The 22,287-nt window shown below is 32.9% G+C and overlaps 2 protein-coding genes across 7 annotated transcripts in view; both read right to left on the bottom strand.

The window, feature by feature from the left end:
- Positions 1 to 22,287, bottom strand: part of dysc (whirlin protein dyschronic) — a 69,383-nt gene that overhangs the window by 35,171 nt on the left and 11,925 nt on the right. For 5 of the 6 annotated variants that reach the window (XM_085193420.1, XM_085193383.1, XM_085193404.1 and 2 more), the window contains exons 5-9: positions 19,400 to 19,562; positions 18,303 to 18,433; positions 3,711 to 3,866; positions 1,183 to 1,308; positions 47 to 213 (exon numbers count right to left, since the gene is read on the bottom strand). In XM_085193420.1, the coding sequence (XP_085049546.1) occupies positions 47 to 213; positions 1,183 to 1,308; positions 3,711 to 3,866; positions 18,303 to 18,433; positions 19,400 to 19,562 (743 nt within the window). The remainder of the gene's footprint in view (positions 1 to 46; positions 214 to 1,182; positions 1,309 to 3,710; positions 3,867 to 18,302; positions 18,434 to 19,399; positions 19,563 to 22,287) is intronic. The other variant, XM_085193387.1, reaches the window with a different exon arrangement.
- Positions 11,492 to 14,535, bottom strand: LOC146541228 (uncharacterized). The gene has a single exon (XM_085193432.1). It carries the CDS (start codon positions 13,815 to 13,817, stop codon positions 13,098 to 13,100), a length of 720 nt encoding a protein of 239 aa, XP_085049558.1. The 5' UTR covers positions 13,818 to 14,535; the 3' UTR covers positions 11,492 to 13,097.

Raw genomic sequence — 22,287 nt, 5'->3', positions numbered from 1 at the left:
AATATGAATTGTACTTACTACGAAAGAATTATAAAAACCCATATACCTTGGTGCTGCATCTCGCTCTCCGAAAGCCGTACACGCATGGGGCACTTTCCCAACATCGCGAACGAGTAGAGACATTCTTTTGTGGTATTTGAGTTGTGCGACCGCTTCGTCGTGCGTCACGTCCACGAACGACTGACCGTTGACTTCCAAGATTTGATCGCCAACCTATTTAAAAACAAACGTTTAGTTACATCATATTTACTTACGTTATATTACTTATATATATTTTTTTTACTATAAGATTTTAATTTATATTATAGAGTATTTTGCATTAGGTACAATCATAAATTTAATACCCGATAACTCGATCAGAAGAGTTATTTGTATTATTATTTTGATATTTTCCTTAAGAATTTTCCTAAATAAAAGGAACAGGCACGATTGCAACTGAAATCGATAACAAAGTCGTACCTTGTTTAAAGTTTAAAGAACTCTACCTTGCCTCCAGTTAATGCGAGCTAAGCATGCTCGACTGCTACCACAACAACCAATATTTTTAATAAATACATAGGATAGTAAAGAATTAGTAATATTTATGAAGATTTATTTTTGCTGTAAATTGTTAAATAATATAATGAAAGCCCCAATTTTTAGAATATTTTACGACATTACAACGCCATAATTTTAACGTGTCAGTGATAGAAATTTACGACAAAAAAACAATGGCGAACAATGAACTTAATAAATAGTAATAGCTCGTTTAAAAAGCATCAAGTTTCCTTTATCCTTTATGTAAAACTGGGGCAGTGAAGGTTATTGGAGCTTGATAAGCTAATTTTTCCTTGCCACAAGGATGGAAGCAGTCATGTCAAAACGACATTATGTACAATACTGTGCACTACAGTATTTTATTTAGGTTTGACATGTCAGTCTATAAGATGAAAATCGTTGAGACGACGATATATCAACTTTTCAACCCTTTTATACACATTAGATACTTCTAAAATGTTTAATTAGTAATTGAAAACTGTTTTACGATATAAATTAAAAATTACATGCTTAAAGATGTTTTTTTTTATTTATTATGTGACAGAATTTAGTCACAATTCAAATGAAACAATGGCCTGGCCATATCATAGACATATGTATTTACCAATGTATATGCAATTTAAAACTTTACTAAGCATAACTTACCATGAGCCCAGATCGTTCAGCGACCGAATCTTTATCTACACCAGTTATGTAGATGCCAAGACTATACTCCAGCCCTCCTCTGATCATCAGTCCTAGTGATTGTCCAGGTTCAATACACAAGTCCACCTTTAGAAAGTAAGAGAAAATATATGCTACCATATTGTTAATTTAGTTTTAGTGAGTAAACCCTAAAAATAAGTATTTATATAAATAACTAGAAGCTGAAAACTTTTAATTTCAGATAGGTCATCTTTCTTTAGCATAACTTAAAGCATAAAGTGTATGTTAACAAAATAAATATCTCTACATTTATGCTCTCACTTTATCTCAAGAAGAATTTTTCGTTCTACAACAACACAGCAACGAAACAAAGTAAATTGAGAAAAGTTACTCGTTTTACTTGTAGTTTTTAGTAGAAGCAACAATATACCTACACGTATATATGTAATATGTACATTTTAATTTATTTATTTGTATTGCTAATCTGTATTTGTATTTTATCATCCTTTTAAATGCTTATTAAAATATATAATGGCGTTTTAATTTATAAAAATCGTTCATCAATAGGTATTCTCAAAATATTGAGACAGTAATTAATGAACTGAACGTAACGGACAAACAGTAGTTTCCTCCTACTCACATTGTTATCCGCGGCAGCACAGTGTTTACCCTTCTCTCGGACGTATCAATGTTAGCCTATTGTCATGCTTCACAGACTATGAATCTCTAAAATCCATCACTCTTCTCCACGTTTATTTAAATTTAAAGGTAAAATATACGAGTACAACAATACTAATTACTACTTACTGAAGGCGTTGTAGCGCAAGAACACGAGGGTGTGACTAACGTGACGGTTGCTAGTTCGATCCCGATATTTTCTTTTGTTCTCTATGACACCAAGGCAAAAGCCATACGTTGAGTCCCGCCACTCAAAACACAATGCCTCGAAAAATTTGGCGGAAAGTGGAGAACGAAGTGTTTTAACACTAAGTTTCCTCTGCCTACTCCGCCGGTATAAGCCGGATACTACGTGAAACGGTACATTTGTATTTTTAGTTAGTTATCCGATACAAATCGAACGTAATCCTGTTGCGTAATAGTGCCGACATGACGAAGTAATCTTTTAACCACAACTAAGCTGTCCTGAAATATAATTCATCACACACTGTTTGCGTGGGATGATAGAGCGTGCTCTACATGTTTATCCTGCCACAGCAAATTTTATTAGACTTAGTAATTAATTGCGAAAAACATTAGCTGACAAAAATCTTTAAAGAATTATTTTAATTAAAAGTGTAATTATATTTTGCATTATGTATTAATTACTTTTTAGTCTGTTCTTTTTTTCTCTATGACTGCATCTTTAAGTAAAAAGTATTTCCTTCAATCTTCACGCGCATCCCGCATCAATAAAAATACTTTTTATTTAAAAATACTTTTTATTTAAAAATACTTTTTATTTTTTATTTATTTTATTTAAATCTTTCCGTTCATATATGATGACCGCGTCGCTAATGTTATTTTATAAAATAATAATAATAAATTCTAATAATATATGTAAAACGAATTACAAAGGTAACCCATAAACCAAATAATTCATAATTCAATAAAAGCTGGTGGCATTTAAATATAAGGCAAGGGAAAATGGAATCACGTATTCTGAACTATGCAAGAGGTATCTAATAAGCCCTTGGGAGACGTGACCTAGATGGCACCTAAAGGAGCATTTAAGATGCTTCTCGGCTTATCTAAATACTTCCATTCAGCTATGTACATAGAACGCTGGATGCATATTATACGTATCTAATAATAAATAGCTTTCTTTACATTCCGCTTACGAATATTAAACATTAATTTAACTTAATAAGTTTTAAAGTGTTTTCAGAGTTTCATAACCAAATGATAAAAAAATGGAATCCTTCTAAAAACTGAGATTTATCACATCTTCCAATAATCAGACTATGATTCGAACACATTTACCTAATTTTCATAATTGGCTCTTCTTACAACACTATTAATTAATTAAAATTTACTATCAACTAAAATACCCTTGTTATGGTAATACGACACAAAAATATTTCATTACATATTTTATATATGTAAGTAATTATATATACTATCAATATATGGCTTTGTTGGATAAATTCGTAATATTAAAATTCATAGCTTTCACATGCTGACAATTTGGGATTGTTATTGGCTTTGTGGGCCGACGGATATCAAACATCAGGAAAGGAATTTTTATTAGGCTTTAGCTCTTTGACGATATCAAATAGAAGGGTAGAATTCGGGCTCTGCTACGAACAAGATGTTCGATATATCCCTTTACATTATTATTATTTTTTTCATTTAAAAATGCAGCTAAAATCATTTACATTCTTGCCTTAGTAGTTCAAGTGTTTTACATCTAATAAATAAATATAAATATATAGAAAATGGTACGGACCAAGTGTCTATTGTGCATTAAGTTGAAAAAACAAAGAAAAATTTAATAAAAAATGTAAAAATATAAATATTTAAAAACTAACCCTTCGTATGCGGTCTTTACTTGTTGAGCGTAACGGTCGCAGAGGCGGCGGCGACGCCGGTCTGCCGTATCGGTCCATCCACGAACAAGAGCCTCTACCCACCAACGCACCCGCAGTTCGGACCACCATGGTTAGCTGTCGACAGGACTTCAACATCTGTTGACAATAAATAATATGTTTAATAATTGATTATTAACGAGATTGGTAATCATTTATAAGTCAAATAAAATTATACCTATTCCCGTGTATTTTGAAAAAAAATTGTATAATTGATTTTAGGGGAAATAAACCTCTTTCGTGTTTCCATCTTTGTGATTAATTATATTGACGTATGAAATTATGCTATAATCTCTCATTTTCCCCGAGGATGGTCTTACAAATAACAAGGAATTCAACTTTTCAATACGATAGAAAGGTGTAAATACATGTATGCCACATTTATTTTCATTCGACTATGTCTGTCGTAAGAGCTTTTCATTTCCTGGAGTCATTTCCTTTTCTACCATTCATATACCTGTTCCGTAGTAAAGCATTTTAATTCTAAGTAGCATATTGCTTGTCGTAATTATTGTTCTATTTTAGAATCTGTAAATATTCGTAATCTATTAACTTGGTTTTAGTTGTGTCTAACTGAATCAATAGAATGTAATGTAATTTTTATCATAAATTTAGTCTTGCTCTATATAAGCCGGACAAGCGCCCGTCTGGCTCGCCCACCAAGGGTTCCGTACAAAAATTTGAAGGTATCGAGCTTTTTATGAAATTCAAGCTTTTTCTTAAATAAAGAATCCTACATACATACAATACAACCCTTCCTTAACAATAGGGAAAAATATATACAGGTGATAAAGGCGACGAAGGCTTATCATAAAACGTTTATACTTATACCATAAAATTATTGTTGCTATTCGATCCCCGTCAAACTAATTTTATACCGGCCGTAACGACTGAAATTACGCGGCACGTTGGCTACGATTATACAAGTTGTTTACTTAAACGGTGTTATTTGCATAATATTATTGTGGCGAAATGGCGCATCTATTATAAAAAAATCGGTTCAATTGCCACGATTTTTTTAGTTTTTTAGAGGTAGAAGTGCAAAAGAAATCAAAATTTAAAGAATGGAGGGAACACCTATATGTCTTTATATATGTACAGTTGTACATATTATCACGATGTTAGGCAAGCACATAGTGATAACAGAAAAATGTCTAGGGCCTGGTTTTTTAAATGGGGAACGGAGTGTCTTAGCACTAAGTTCCCTCTGTCTACCCCGCTGTGTAAGGGATACAACGTGAAGTTGCTGGTTTTTTTTAAATAAAGTTACATTTATGAATGAAAATTTTCAAAGCTATGAAGAACGTCTACCGGCTGCCTATCCGTTTAAATGAATCCACATATAGCATTAAAAAAAGTTAGCACAAACGTGAGCTAAATTCCACGTCCCTTGATTAATGATGCGTAGACAATGGACCGTAGCTCCACCGTATTCAGCACAAAAGCTGAGCGGTTCCGCCGGCTTCCTATATTGTTTGTATTCATATACGAAGGTTTAGTTTCATATAAAAAAAAAGAAATTATTTGTACCACTTTTTAATAATTTAAAATGTATTTTTTGTGGTAAATAAAATGGATTGTACAGCCGTGACGGGATTATTTCTTCGATTGTCTCGCTAACGCAATAATAATAATAATAATAATAATAATAATATTCTTTATTGTACACCCAAAAATATAACACAAGAAAAGGAATCAAGATAAGAAAGAAATGTACAAGAGGCGGCCTTATCGCTAAAATAGCGATCTCTTCCAGGCAACCTTAAGGCATAGGACGTAAAGTGTAGGAAAGGGTTGGGAGTGTGAATAATAAATTTAATAAAATACATATAAATAATAAAATATATATATATCCATATATAAACATATACAAACATATATACATAAATAGACATACATACATACATACATACATACAAACATACATACATACATACATTCATGGTCACATAGTACACATATATAGCTTATAGTATAAACAAAATGTAAATAAATAAAAGATAAGAAGCTCAGAAAGTAAGAAAATATTGTTTTAATAAACGTTTAAAAACAGGTAATGATTTTGCCCGTCTAATATTCATAGGTAAATTATTCCAGAGTCGGGAAGATGTAATTGAAAAAGAATTGCTAAGGAAGGAAGAAGAATGTGAAGGAATTTTGAGTGTTAAGTTGTGTTTTGAGCGCAGGTGTCGTGAGTGGGATCGCCCCAAAAATTCAAAACGCTCTTTTACATAAGGTGGGGTCAGTGGATCAAACAGTACACAGTAGAGAAGATGGAGAATACGAGTATTCCTGCGAAGTCGGATTGGGAGCCACTTGAGCTTAGTTCGAAACTCTGAGACGTGGTCATACTTTTTTAATCCAAAGATGAACCGAATTGCAAGATTTTGTAGCCGCTCAAGCTTATTAAGTTGCTCTTCTTTTAAGTCAAGGTAACATGAGTCAGCGTAATCAAGAATTGGTATAAGGAGAGACTGTGCTAGCGCAATTTTCGTTGGTATAGGTAGAAAATTACGCAACCTTAAAAGATAACCAATCGAAGCAAACATCTTCCTACTCACCTCACTAATCTGTGGATCCCAAGACAAATTTTGATCAATAATAATGCCAAGATTTTTAACAGTCTTACTGTACGGTATTGTTTGTCCACTCAGTAGTATAGGAGGTAAAGAGGACGTGTTAAATCTAGACATAAGCTTTGGACTACCAACGATTATTACTTGAGTCTTAATTGGATTTAACTGCAGTCCAAAAGACTTACTCCAGTTGGATATAGTCAGTAAATTATTATTTAAGAAATTTATCGCCGCAGGTAGTTCAGACACTTTGGAATGGCAATAAATTTGTAGATCATCTGCATATAGGTGGTAGAGAGAAGAGATATGTTGGGAAATATTATTAATAAAAAGTGAAAATAAAAGAGGAGACAACACGCCACCCTGCGGAACGCCAGCATTGACTGAAGACCAGTCCGAGTACGAATCATTTATTCGAATACGTTGACGGCGTCCATGCAGGTAATTGTGAAACCAGTCAATTACGTTAGGAGATATGTTAAGAGAAGCTAAGGTGGCAAGCATAAAGTCAAAATCTACAGTGCCAAAAGCATTGCTAAAATCTAGCAACACTAACACCGTGACCTGTTGTGTATCCATAGCAGTGCGGATGTCGTCAGTTATTTTTATAAGTGCTGTAATCGTACTATGACCAGGACGAAAACTGGATTGCAAAGAATTGAGAAGGTTATGCTTTGAAAGGAAATATGTGAGTTGACTATGCACCAGGCGTTCGAGGACTTTGGATAAGAAAGGAAGAATTGAAATTGGACGGAAATCACTATCGCAAGTGGGATTGTTCTTTTTGGGTAGAGGAAGAATTTGAGCTTTTTTCCATGCTGAAGGAAATTCGCAGGACTCAATGGAGAAATTAAGCATGGAAGTCAGGATAGGACAAATGATATCAAGAATAGGGATGATCATATTACGACTCACAGAGTCTGCCCCAACGGCGTCAGAACTGATAGCCACAATATTCTTCTTAACATCACTTTCCGTAAATTGACTAAAGAAGAAGTTAGGAGCGTTAGAAGAGGTAAAAGCAGTGACATGTTTGAGTGTTTTTTGCTTGTCAGTATCATTAATGTTACTTGAAGAAGAGAAATGTTTATTGAGCTTATTTAAGTCTATATTTTGAGGATTAACGCTTCTGCGTGCTTTACCTACTCCTATGGATTCAAGAAATTTCCATACTCTAGAAGAATCATCTTCTTCGACTATGGATTTATGAATATGGCGTCGTTGGTAGTCTCGACACACCCTATTGCAGTGATTTCTGGCTTTGTTATATTTACGTTTATTTTGGTCAGAGGGATTTGATCTGTAGCGTAATTTTGCCATATTTTTCTTTTTTTGCAGGTGTTTTATATCCTCAGTGAGCCAGGGAGCAGGAAGATGTCTCATCCGAACAGGACGTAGAGGAGCATGACAATCGTAAAGATGCAACAGTAAGGAGTTAAAAGTACTAACTTGTTCGTCAATTGTTTTAAAATTTGAAATATCGCTCCAGTTGATTGCAGCTGCGTCTCTCCGCAGTAGGTTCCAGTCTATACCACGAAAATTGCGTCGCAGAAGAATTCTTGATTTGGCCTTAGGGGGTTTAATCTTGTACGATATGTAAATAAGATCATGGTAAGAGAAAGCCAGAGCAGGATATTGACCGTGTTTTTCAACATGATTAATAGAAGATACGAAAACTAAATCGAGAAGTGAGGGTAAGCTATTTGGAAAATTGTGCGTAGCAGCGAGAGGAAGTATATGCATATTGGCACCAGTAACCACTGACTTTAGACGGGAGGCACGATAATCATTTTTTAATAGGCAGGTGTTAAAATCGCCCATTAAAATTGTGTGGTTGTACAGTGGCTTCAGACGTTCCAACAGGGTTTCAAGAGATGGAAAGTAATCGATCGTAAGGTTTGGACTATAGTAAACTCCGAGCAAGACCCTTGTGTGTGAAAAAATTACCTCAATGAAAAGATGTTCTGGGCCACCAACTGTTTGGTGCTGCGACTGGTCAACTATATGAAAGGCAATGTGGGAGCGTAAGTATATAGCAACTCCGCCTCCGGAGCGGCCAATACGATCGTTACGAATCAAATGAAACCCTGGGAGCGAGTAAGAAACCGATTGCAGACATGGCTTTAACCATGATTCTGATACCAATATTGCATGAATATTTTTATTATTAAAGGAAGTAAGGAGATCTGGATAGTGTGCAGGAATACTTTGTGCATTAATATGAATGACATTAAAGTTTTTCAGAACGTCTGAGAAATTGCTATCAATGGTGTCAGTTAATGTGGGAATACTGAGAAAGCTGTCTGTACTACTCGATCCACTAGGAGAGGGAGAAAGGGAAAAAAAAGAATCGTCAAGTTCATCATTACTATTAGCCATGACTTATTAGTATATACCATATATGTTTTTATAAATATATATATATAAAATATATAAGACAAATATAAATATTAAAATAAATAAGAATTATAAATATAAAATAAGATATATGAACAAAATTAAAAAATAAAAATAAATCAATAATAAATAACGCAAGATAGATATATATATATATAATCTAGAGAAGATAAATATATAATCGTTATAATGTATATGCATTTTATTTATTTATTTATGAATAATATTATAAAATAAAATAAATTAATTATTCAAGTATCTATACAATATCAAAAGTTGACTGTACTTATTACTTAAATTTTGTAAACTTTGGAAATGACAATTTAAGAGAATGTGGTTTTTTCTGATAATAATAAGAACTTCAAGCAAGCACAATAGTATAGAATAGAATAGAATAGAAATAGCCTTAACAAACTTAAATATTTACAATATATAATAAGGTAAAGTAAAGTAAAGTAAAGTAAAATACTCTTTATTGTACACCAAACATGTATCACAATCAAGAGAGATAATATTGTTATGATAGTACAACAGGCGGCCTTATTGCTAAATGAGCAATCTCTTCCAGGCAACCTTGGGGTAGAGGAGATCATTAATTAAATGGGAAGAGGTGCACTGAGTATGTCATTATTATAGATACGACAATACATACACTTATAAAAGTAAACCTACACATATACATACATACACAAACGCATACACACATACACATATACATACACACACACACACATATATATATATATATATATATATATATATATATATATATATATATATGAAAATATATAAATACATACTTAAACATATTATTTGGGTACATAAATATATAATAATTGCATTTGTTAATTATTCTTAGGATTATAGTGTCATATAATATTCCTTAAGTCTTTTTTTAAAGGTTGGTAATGTTTTAGCTTGTCTAATTGTTACTGGTAGAGAGTTCCACAAGCGTACGGATTTGACTAAAAAAGAATTTGTGCAAAAGGAAGATGAGTGGGAAGGAATTTTTAGAGATAAGGTATTCTGGGAGCGGAGAGAGAGAGATCATGTGATTCACTTAAAAACTTGAATCGTTGTTTAAGATATGAAGGGGAAAACTGGTTGAAAAGAATGTTATACAGAAGACAGAGAACATGTGTATTCCGGCGAAGTCGAATTGGGAGCCACTTGAGCTTTGCACGAAATTCGGAAACATGGTCATATTTGCGAAGTCCAAATATGAACCTTATGCAGATATTTTGGAGACGCTCAAGCTTGTTTAATTGCTCCTCTTTTAAGTCGAGATAAGAACAGTCAGCATAATCAAGAATTGGTAATAGGAGGGATTGTGCCAGCGCAACTTTAGTAGGAATGGGTAGAAAGTTACGTAATCGACGTAATGATGCAATAGCTGAAAATATTTTTCGGCTAAGCTCACTGACTTGTGGTTTCCAAGACAGATGCTGATCAAATATAATTCCTAAATTTTTGACTTTCTCAGTAAAAGGGATAATTATTCCGTCAAGCGATATATTAGGTAAGTCGTTAAGAGGAATTTGACAAATAAGCCTTGGGCTACCTATTATAATTGCTTGAGATTTTTTCGGATTAATCGACAAGCCCAGAGATTTGCTTCGTATTGAAATGTTTGTTAGTTCTTGAGACAGTGTTGTTATAGTAATCGGAAGGTCGTGCAGCGAACACTGACGATATATTTGAAGATCGTCAGCATAAAGGTGGTAGGGAGAAGCAAGATTGTGACAAAAATAGTTAATAAAAAGTGAAAATAAGAGAGGAGACAACACGCCACCTTGCGGTACGCCAGCAAGCACCGGTGACCATTCAGAACAGGAATCCTGAAACCGGATACGTTGCTTGCGTCCATACAAGTAAGAGTGAAACCAATCAATCACTTTAGGAGATATGTTAAGAGAATACATAATTGCCAGAAGTATATCAAAATCTACGGTATTAAAGGCGTTACTAAAATCAAGTAAAATCATCAATGTCACCTGACGATTCTCCATGCCTAATCGAATATCATCTGATACGTTAACCAATGCAGTAGTCGTACTATGACCAGGCCTAAACCCTGACTGTAAAGGATTAAAAAGGTTATTGCTTGTTAGATATTTACTAAATTGCTGGTGTACAAGACGTTCAAGAACTTTTGATAGGAATGGCAGGATTGATATAGGACGGTAATCAGACATAGCGGAAGGATTGCGTTTCTTAGGCAGTGGTATTAATTGAGCCTCTTTCCAAGCTGAAGGAAAGGTACAAGTATTTATAGAAAAGTTAAGAATTGTCGTTAGGATAGGAAGCAGGATATCAAGGATTGGTATGATCATTTTACGACTAATACAATCAGAACCAACAGCATCAGATGTAATCGACAATATATTCTCCTTAACACCACTTTCAGTGAATTGAGCGAAATTGAAGTTAGGATTTTTAGGAGTGGGCAAGGCGCGAATTTGACTTTGGGAACTTAATTTAGTAGTTACATCAATTGTAACAGAAGGTGAGAAATGTTTGTTTAATTTGTTTAAATCTAAATTACAGGAGTTGATATTTTGTTTTGCCTTCCCAACTCCAAGTGTTCTTAGAAAATTCCAGATTTTTTCTGTGCTGTCTTCTTCAACAACAGACTTGTGGATATGGCGTCGTTGATTATCCCTACACACCCTGTTACATCTATTCCGAGCTTTAACATATTTCTCACGGTTAATGTCAGATGAATTACTTTTATATTTGGTCTTTGCATTATTTTTCTTCTCTTGTAATTTTTTAATATCGTACAGTTGGATGATAAGCGAATTAAAAACTGATACCTGATGTTCTAAAGTACTTTCTTCATAGACCATGTTCCAATTAATTATTTCAGCATCCTTACGCAAACTTTCCAAATCCATACCTGCAAAGTTACGCTGGAGAAGAATTCTTGATTTTGCTTTGGGAGGTTTAACTTTATAAGAAAGAAAGATGAGGTCATGATAAGAGAATGCAGTTGCATTGCATTGACCATGTAGTTCAACATGGTCAATGGAAGTGACTAAAATTAAATCCAGGAGGGAAGGAGTACAGTTCGGAAACGAATGAGTAGAAGATAGAGGGAGAATGTGCATATTAGTGCTATTTATTACAGCCTTTAACCGACCTGCTCGACTATCGTTTTTCAGGAGGCAGGTGTTAAAATCTCCCATAATCACTGAGTGCTTATACAAAGGAGTCATTCTTTCAAGTAGCATTTCAAGAGATTCGAAATAGTCCACTGTAAGGGATGGACTGTAGTAAACGCCAAGAAGGAATTTTGTATGCGTGAACATCAGTTCAATGAAAAGATGTTCCGGACCGGCGGCATCACTTGCATTATATTGGGAGTAATTGAGAACTGTAAAAGGTATGTGAGCGCGAAGATAAATGGCAACTCCTCCACCGGTACGACCAGTGCGATCATTTCGAATCAAATTAAATCCAGGTAACGAATATGCTATTGATGGCAGACAAGGCTTTAACCATGACTCTGATATTAATATAGCGTGCGCATTAGTATTTTCAAAAGAGGACAGAAGATCAGGATAGTGTGCCGGAATACTCTGAGCATTTATGTGAACCACATTAAAATTTTTTGGATAGGGAGAAAAATAGGAGTTCAAACAGTCATTTAAAGAAGGAATGCTTTGAAAGCTATTTTCAGATGTACTTTCTGAAACAGAAGAAAAAGACAGGAAGGAATCCGTATCATATAAAGTGTCAGACATTTAATAAATATTATAAAGTAACGTTACAAATAGATTGACAATAATATAAATAATAAAATAATTAAATTAATATATATATATATATGCACGAATACAAAGATATATGATATGATAAGCTATATACTACACAGTACATATAAATATGATATAAATGTATAATAAATAAGTAAATACTATTAGTAAGATTGTGATTGTAGAACTTAACTAATATATAATAATTAAATATATATTAATAAATAATATAAATAAAAAGAAAATAAATAGTCTTTAAGTTTTTGAAGTTATTGGTTTTTAAAGTTTTTAACCCACCTGCCAGCTGCCAGAAAGATCTTTTACAAAATGCCATTTATATAATGTAATCCATGCAAAATGTTATACATTCATACTAGTAGTGCTATTATTATTGATATAATTTATTGTAAATGCTTATAATGTTACTGTTGCTTATTATTTATATAATAAAAGCTTATTATTTATAAAAAAAAATAAAATAAACGATACTTGAGGGTAAAAAAAAAATAAAATAAATAAAAATATAAATAAAATGAAGGTTGGCATATTATACACACAATATGTAGCTGACAGATTGAAAGCAAACAAATAATAAGTAATTATTTCTTTACAATTCGTTTCGGACGTGCAGTTGTTGTTGTGTGTGCAATTTTGTGTGCGGGAACTATTTTAGGTGGTGACTTAGAAATCATTAAGTTTTCCAGTTCAGTGACACATTCGATACGATGCTTTGCTCCGTCAGGTGTTACTACATGAATATTGCCTTCTCTTGTCCAACACTTGTTGACACCGAAGCGCTGCCTCGCCTCAAGAAATACAGTATGGCGTGGCTTTGTTAAGAATTCGGACTGTGTGATGCCAGTACCTTTCAACTTGGTCTTGGCGTACCAAACCTTATTTCGCGTAGTAACATCCACAAATTTGATAACAATGGGGCGAGATTTTTCCGAAGGCCGTCCCAACCGATACGATGATTTAATACTGGCACTTGAAAAATCGGTTAGATCCAAATTATCACCTATGATAGTGACAACCCTATCCAAAAGGTCTTTCGATTTTTCTTCCGTGATTCCATGGAACAGCAACATTTTTCTGCGTCTACGCATCTCCTGACGGTCCATTTCACGGCTAATGAGTTCTACCTGCCTCTGCAGGGTATTCAAAGCGGAGAGAGTGAAACTCTTGAAGTTACCAAAGTCGGCCGCCAACGAAGATGTAGTAATAGGAGACGACGATTTGTGTAATTCTTGTTGGAACTCATTCATCTTCATGTTGAACATCTCACTCATAGACGTAAGTGATTCTTTTATTGCTTCCATGTTGTACAGTAGTGGTAGTTACTATGGTTATATTCAATTTAATAAGACTTTTTAAAGGACTATAACACTGGCTGGCGGGTATTATAACTTAGCAAATCATTTGATGTGGGAAATTCACAAAAAAACTGATTTTTAAGAACAATAAAATACAATATTGGATGGAGATAACAAAACCGATGTTCACTCTTTCACCTCCTACCCGCAAAAAAAAAAGGTAAAAAAAAAAAAAAAAGGTACTTAAAATCTAGACATCGGTAAATTGTTTGTTTTGCTTTTCAGCATAGGCCTCCCCCAGATCCTTCCATACTTGACGATCGTGTGCTTTCCTCGCCCATGTTGCTCCCGCTGATGCTTTTATGTCGTCTTCCCATCTCCGTAGTGGTCGTCCTCTTTTCCGTTTTCCTTCCCTTGGATACCACTCTGTGACATCTTTAGCCCATTTCTCGAACCCACTCCGGATAATATGCCCTGCCCACTTCCATTTTAATTTTTTTACTGTGTATGTTACGTCTATTATATTAGTTTTATTCCTTATGGATTTTAATGTTAATTTATCTTTTTTCCTTATATACAGTATACTTCTTTCCATGTTATGTTGACATATTTTTAATTTTTGAATATTTTTATTAGTAAGGGCCCATGTTTGGCACCCATACGTCATGATAGGGAGTATGCAAGAATTGTATGCTTGTCTTTTAACAAGCTAACTTTCAAGCAAGCACAAAAATAAACAAAAATAAAAGCCATTCCATACCCGTAAGCCAACCGAAACCGATTTTTTTTCACATATAGCATGAACTCTTTTAACCGAATGATCGATTCTCAATTAAAAGGCAGGAACAATTGAGCTGTGCTTAAAATAGGGAAAGCGGTGTTAGGATATTGATGAAACCATCTTTTTTTTTAATATTTGACTACTTATAAGAAATTATAATAGATTGCGATAGTGTTTAATTGATAAGTTGAGTTTTTGGAACACGTCTGAATGAATTGATTTAGTTACGGATTAAAATTTAATTTAATAAATGTTTTATAGAAATGTAAAAATTAGCTTGTCATTTACAATTTACTTTAATTTCCCCCAATAATGCAGAAGATACGATAAAATTGCGATGCTTTTTCATCGTAGCTTTAACTCAAAAATGAGAAGTAGAAGAAAAATGAGAAGAAGCGTATAGTACCAAATATCAACAGCCATTTTAAGGTAACTCCCAAAACATTTTCACACATTCTGCCTAATAAAATATACGAAATGACCTCCACACAGTAAAATATGGCGAAATAAAATAACAATACAACAGACATTGTCGTTTTATTACCTTTTACTTGGTAAAATATACATGTTGTGTTGCCTTTATTCGACTTTCATATTAAATATTTATTGTAAAACTATGAACTTTACATATATTTACAGCAAACGTAATAAGCCACACATAAATCAAAATTAATAATTTTCATGACTATCATTCTTACGACATCAAAATAATTATTTTGTAATGACGAATAATCTATATATATAAAAGGACTTGTCCTCACTGACTGAGGTAAGACGCGCGCACAGCCGTAACCGCTGTGCGTAGAAACGTGAAATTTTGACAGATATTTATTTTCGTAATCTGGACATCCACTAAGAAGGGATTTTGAAAAATTTTAACCCTGAAGGGGTGAAATAGGGGTTGAAAGTTTGTATGGAAAAACTTTAAAATCGGCACTGATTTTTATAAAATTTTAAATTTAGATTTTTAAAAGTATTTAATTGAACACGTGGTTCATCGTTTTCTAGAATTCTCCCCCTAAGGGTGCAAATAAGGGGTTGAAAGTTTGTATAGATTTTTTTTTAAATCGGCACCAATTTTTATAAAATTTGAAATTCAGACTCTTAAAAGTATTTAATTGAACACATTTTTCAAGGTTTTCTAGAATTCTTCCCCTAAGGGTGCAAATAAGGAGTTGAAAGTTTGTATGGAAAAATCTTTAAAACGCCACCGATTATTATAAAATTTGAAATTTAGTCTCTTAAAAATATTTAAGGTTTATTAGAATTCACCCCTAAATAAGCAAGCAAAGCTGCGCGCGTCCGCTAATAATGATATAATTATATAAAATATCATTAAATAACACATAAGTAATGTTTAAATAATGTTACATACAACATGAGTAGACACATTGTTTATTATACACATACTAATATTGTAATAAGTTACAGTACCTACAATGCTTAGCTTTCTATTTAAATAATCCTATCCTATAAATAAATACAACGATTCGTTTTCGGTCAAACAAACAGCAAACTGAAGTTATTGATGCGAAAAATGAAAGAGAACGTCGATTCAACGTTTAGCCTTGTTTCTGCGTTGATAAAGTATCGCTGTTGATTGCCAATACAAACAGGGCCCTTTCTTAATCAAAGTAATTTGATAGCAGCAAACTTCTTTGTTTTACTTATAATTAGAAAATACCAGAGTTTGGCAACAAAATTGGCTTTCCCAAAAGTAATATTAATTTGTGTTTTTATTTTCTTTTATATTTAAGAATTTACCACGTAATATACACTAGGCAATGAGGAGCTTTGATAGAAACTAGCAGAACAAAAAATATATCATAAATATATTATTAACAACTTAATTTTGTTCATAAATATTACTGTTGAAAGTTGGTAAATTAACATATTAAACACAATTTTATTCACAATATATACCTAAAGTGGATATTTTCGGTCGGGTTTCAGGAAAACAGTTAAGAAAAACGATAAAGCTTGTTAGGCTTAACTGAGCTTGGTCACGGAATAATTAAAAAAAGTGGTAGCAATTGGCTATGCTTAATTGACTTAAACGTTAGCGGCATACGATATTCTCAATTTTTTAAAAAATATTACATTTTGTAATGTTATTAACGTTTTAATATTTAAAAACTTCGTTTAAATATATGTAATTTATTGTTATTTTCTCAATCATAAAACAGCAGGATAGACAGCGAGAAGATAGGGCCCAGACACTATGTTATCCCGTTTCGGACCTAATTCAAGGCAAACTCAACACGCAATGCATCAAAAATTCGTCGGAGAGTAGGGGTCGCAGGTAATTTAACACTAAATTATCTCTGCCTATATTCCTATGTTTTCCTATTCCTATGTTACAGTGTAAAACTAAAAAAAAGAATGATACCTCCTTGGTTATCCCAGCATGCCTATTTAAAAATAAATCACACTTATATTGAAGTTAAAAATAGTGACCATTCAAGTACTATATAATAGTGTTCAGTGACAGTTCCAAAACCATTTGATGTTGCACCCATAATGAGCGGAGATAGCATTCAGAAGCGGCTTAGAACGCCTCCGCGCTAAGTGGAGTCATTTGGCCTTGCCTCAGAAAAACATGCCAACGGCAACAGGTTTTAAATACACTATAGAATTTATTTTCACAATATTTTCATCTAAATATTTTCTTATAGACATTTTATACGGTAAATATTGTTTGTTTTACGAAAACAAATATGTTTTATAAGCAATATAGAAAGTGGATAATCATGCGGCGTTGAGTTCCACCAATCAACGCGTTCCGCCTAGAGAATTCGGCGGAAGGTGAGAAACGAAATTGTCGTAATGAAAACGGAGTGTCTTAACACTAGGTTGGCTTGGTCCTGGCCCCCTTGCGTCGCCCAGCGTCCCAGTTATAATACAAATCTTTAGAAACGATTTCCTACGATCAAACTTAAAATTCATTATGCTGCTGATCGTAAAGTCTCAATTAATAGTCATCGGTGTAAATAATTTAGAACGCCACAAATAGGTATAAAGCAGAAATAGCTGGGTTAAGGTCAAATGTCAAACAAAACACAGAATTTGTATCGGATACAGAGACACGAATTTAATAGCTAAATGCACGCGATATTATTTAGCAATACTCACGAAATTCATGCGTGCCTTCCTAAATTATCTATTAGGAAGTACTATTGCTTAAGAAATGTAAAGGAATTAAGTAGATAAATTCAATTTGCTTATAGATTACTTCATATTTACAAACCATATTCTTCTAAATATTAATACATAGTCGTAAAAATAAAAATGAAAAACATAATAAGCTATACAGGGTGGAAGAGGCAGCGCTTCTTTTACTGAAACTGCATATAGGGTAAAATATTTCAAACCCAGAATTAAAAAAAATAATCAAGGTACCTCAACGGTTTGGACGTAGGATTTTTTTTTCATTTCACGATTTTTATCCGTACCTGTATTTCGTGTCACGCACACATACGTATGCGATGTTGCCGCTTTGACAGGTAAGTGTGTGCGTGCCTATGTTATACTTTACAAATGGCGTTTTATTTTAAAACGATAATTTTATTATTTATTTTGTTTGAAAAAATAACTTTTTCATTTTTGAGAATTATTTTTTTTCCGAATTATATTAGGCTTTTATAGAGTAGTTAAAACTGTGGTTTCATTTAAAGTGGCGCTGACAATTCCACCCTGTATATTGCAATTACCTTAAGAGCATCCTCGTGAGATATTCCCGAAAAGGGTGTTCCATTGACCTGAAGAATGGAGTCCCCAGGGCGAAGCCCAGCTCGTTCCGCCACTGATCCCTCTTCTACTCTTGATATATATACACCAACACCTACGATATGAAATAGTAATTTATATTGTGATAAAGATATAAACCTATAATGTTCCAGTTTGTCTTATAAATTGTATGATAATGAATGTATGAAAGTTGGTTTATAAATTTGTACGAACTTCGCTTTAGCCCATTAACTATATTATACAAAGTTAGAGTTAATATTAGGTACAGGATGTGAACGGTAAATAAACAGAGGATTAAGGTTTTAACAAGACTACGTTTTAATTTAAAGCAATCGATAATAAATTTTCTAATAAAACTAATAATGTTTAAATGTTATGTAAATTTATGCGTATTAATAGAAAGCTTATTTTAGTTTTTAAGTAAACAATAGTATTGCAAGTTTCCTCAGTTAGAGATAAATATATTATATTAATAAAATGTAATAAAAAGAATAAAGAAACGTAAATAATAAATCCTGTCATAAAAGAAAGCCTCGAGGAGGCATTGAAACCTTTTGAACGACATAATTCCTTACTAAGTCCGGGAAAGCGGATAGATTAGTGTTTTGTGGAGAGCCGTAGATCACTGATTACAAAGCTCTGCAGCCGCTCCTGGTATTTATATACCTCTTATATGAACGCTGGTCGATAATATGTGCTTCGCGTAGCACGTCCTACGCAAACTTATGTTTTATAACCTAACATACAAAAATATACAGATATGTTTGTCTGTTGACTGGACTTGTTACAATATTGAGAAATGTTTTTAAAACTATAACAATAATAAATACGAGTATAACCTACTGTGAATATTTTCCCGACGGACTGAATAAATCCTAATCAAATAATTAGGTAAACGTAGTATACTTTAATATAACGATATTATGAGTCTAACAATCACAGTTATAAATCAAAATTCATATATTTATGAAATATGTGTCAATGTATGTGTATGTATAGGATGTTCATGCTCTACCTACATGTGTATATAATAATCAAACAGCTAATCAAGCCTACTAACTTTTACCTGCTTCCTTCCCACCCTTGACGCAGATTCCGAAGCCGTGGGAATCTGCGGGGTCACGGCTCATGGTTACCGTACGCGTGGTGGGTTCCGCCGGCGGCGGCGCCGCCCCGCCCGACGAATATGGCCGTTCCCTCTCTCTGTCACCTCGATAAATGGCCTACGAATAAACTTGGATCATGTAAGTATTATAATAGGATGTTAGAAACTAATATTAATACATTATTTTTATTTGACACGGATTATTCGCGTTTAATTTCTTACAGTGTTATTATCCTACTATCATCTTGTTCTCCTGATCTTCGTTTAGGGCGCCTACTTACATTGTTGTACATATCCTTTTAAATTTTGTCTCTAAGTAATGGATAAAAGTGACATACAATTAGTAGACTGTATACATAATATCTATGGCATAATAGATGTATAATGTTAGGATGACAATCTACATTGTAATTATAAAGGCTGGCCTAACCAATAAGTTACTACAGCGATAGAAGAAGACTAACTCATACCTAAAAGACGAGTAAACATATTATAAGAATATAAAACTTGAAACATAACACGAGAAGTCTTGTCGAATTATAGCCAGATATTTAAACGTAAATTCTCGTATATTTACAGTGACCTGTTCTGTCCTCGACAATATTAAACTTGAATGAAACAGTAAAATGAGGTAAGTACGCAAAGTAAGTAGTTTTCCGCCGTTCTTTTTTAAAATAGTGCCAAGAGTGTCGTCTGTGCCAGATAGGAGGAGGAGCTCTACAATATACAACTGCAACTAAAACGTGCTTCCATTTGTTTGTAAAGTCCCAGATGAAACAGTTCTAAATCTTTTCTCCAGCGGAAATCGCAAACAATATCGTGAAGTGAAAGCATAAAGCTATCCGGCTTCGTAAGAAAACATTGCGAAACTTTAAGATTGTTTATAAAGCTATTTACTCAGATAGCGTCTGTTTTCAGTAAATCTTCATTTAATTTGTAGTTTATTTCTATTTCACTTCCTAATTTCCTTGTTGGATTACAGTGACTCGTAATCAGTCGTTTATTGTGTAATATGGCATTTTACGTTTTAATTATTTTATAATTTTAATTGTTACCTACTACAATTTAATTTATTATGATTTTTATGAGTTTTATATAATTACATATGTGATAATATATGTACTCTTTGATATTGTCACTTAAAAACAGTTAGGAAAATGAAATTTTAGTTTTTTAATGTTTTGTAGATATATTAGGCATATCTACTTCTCTTATAAACTTTTATAAGGACTAAATCCTCACTGATCACCTGATCAACAAAGAAAATAAAATTTACTTTTTTTACTGATTTGTAGAAATATTAGGCATATCTACTTCTCTTATAAACTTTTATAAGGACTAAATCCTCACTCCTGATCAACAAGTGAGCTCCCACTGATATCTTCATCAATCACTAAGAAGGTTGCTGACAGCTCACACGAACTTTACAACGGTGTCGATCACGCCACAAAAAGGATAAGAAAGTCTAAATCGTTTCCTTTGTAACACTGCCATCGACGAACCACTAATAAAATTTACGTCGACAACCATAGAAATACTCAAAAAATAATGAATAAACAGTGTATGTGATGATTTATTAAATTCACAACCACTTATCGTGAATTAATGTGAACACTTACTTAATCTTTTCTTTTCATTCTTTTTAGTTAGATGAATTATTCTTAATTGAAAATAGATTATATTTCATCTTTCACATTCATTTATTTTATTTTAATAAGTGTAATTAAAAAAAGATAATACTTAAATACGCTCTTATATAAAATGTCTCGTGTATAGAAGATAAATCACACAAACGCTAAATGAGCAAGAAATTATTAAATATCTATAAAATTATTTTACAAACATATAGGCCAATGCAATTTATATTATATTCAGTGAAGCATTATTTAAAGAATTAATGTTGATAATGATAAAATTAAATCACTTTTCGTAAATTACGAATGCTAGATAAATATTTATGTAAAATTGTTATTTAAAAACAATAGTCACGATTACGCAAATTATATTTTATACAGAATATTATACAGTATTTTATAATATAAAGAACAAAAATTTTATTACCTCATAATTTTCTTTTGGATCCAATGTGGTAACGAAATAAGGCACAGCACAATTTTATTATATCGCTCGATACAGAAGCACATCACGCACTGTTTTATTTTTTAAACATTCATTTCTATAACCCTTGTACTGTGGTCACTATCGATTATTGAATGAAATGTTCGAGAATAAGTTTCTAAAACCAAATATTCATTCACTCAAATAGAATAAAGGTCTCATAAAGCACGTAACATCGCGGGAATTTTCACAGGTGACCCCTTTATGTCCCTCTTGGCATAAATCCGATGTACTCTTGACCACTAAAATTCAATTATATTTCTTTGCCACGAGATGAAATACTAAAAGCTCTTTGTATGTATAGGTTATTTAAAATTATATAAATGAAAACAGAAAATTCGATACGTTATTGTCCTATGGTTCACCGCCAACTGACAGTAATGTTTTAGTGATGGCCATGGCATGTCGAGCCAATTAAGGACACACCCGTAAAACCCCTGGCTTATAAATATATTTTATAGCCAAATAATAAATGTATAGATAATGCAATTCAAATGTACGAATAAAAGTAACATTAAATGTAAACTAAGCTAATTATGAATAGTTATTTTGGTTTGGGTAAGGCTGATGTAATTTTCATAGATATACTAGACATTTATTATCTGCTTTATATTTAATATGAATTTAGTATGTTTTTTTTTTATTTCGGCCATAGAGGCTTGAATCTCGAGTAGCCCACACTCTTTCTAACCAAATCTTTAAAAACATATATTTAATTTTTCATA

Source organism: Heliconius melpomene, chromosome 1, assembly GCF_056956725.1.
Source record: "Heliconius melpomene rosina isolate 202511_hmr_F chromosome 1, ASM5695672v1, whole genome shotgun sequence".
Classification (NCBI taxonomy): Eukaryota; Metazoa; Arthropoda; class Insecta; order Lepidoptera; family Nymphalidae; genus Heliconius; species Heliconius melpomene.
The sequence above is the reverse complement of the archived record's forward strand: the minus strand, read 5'-3'. Positions and strand labels throughout refer to the sequence as shown.

Bases quoted from the DNA above. Each gene is read 5' to 3' on its own strand.
- LOC146541228 (XM_085193432.1), bottom strand. From the start codon at position 13,817: ATGGAAGCAATAAAAGAATCACTTACGTCTATGAGTGAGATGTTCAAC.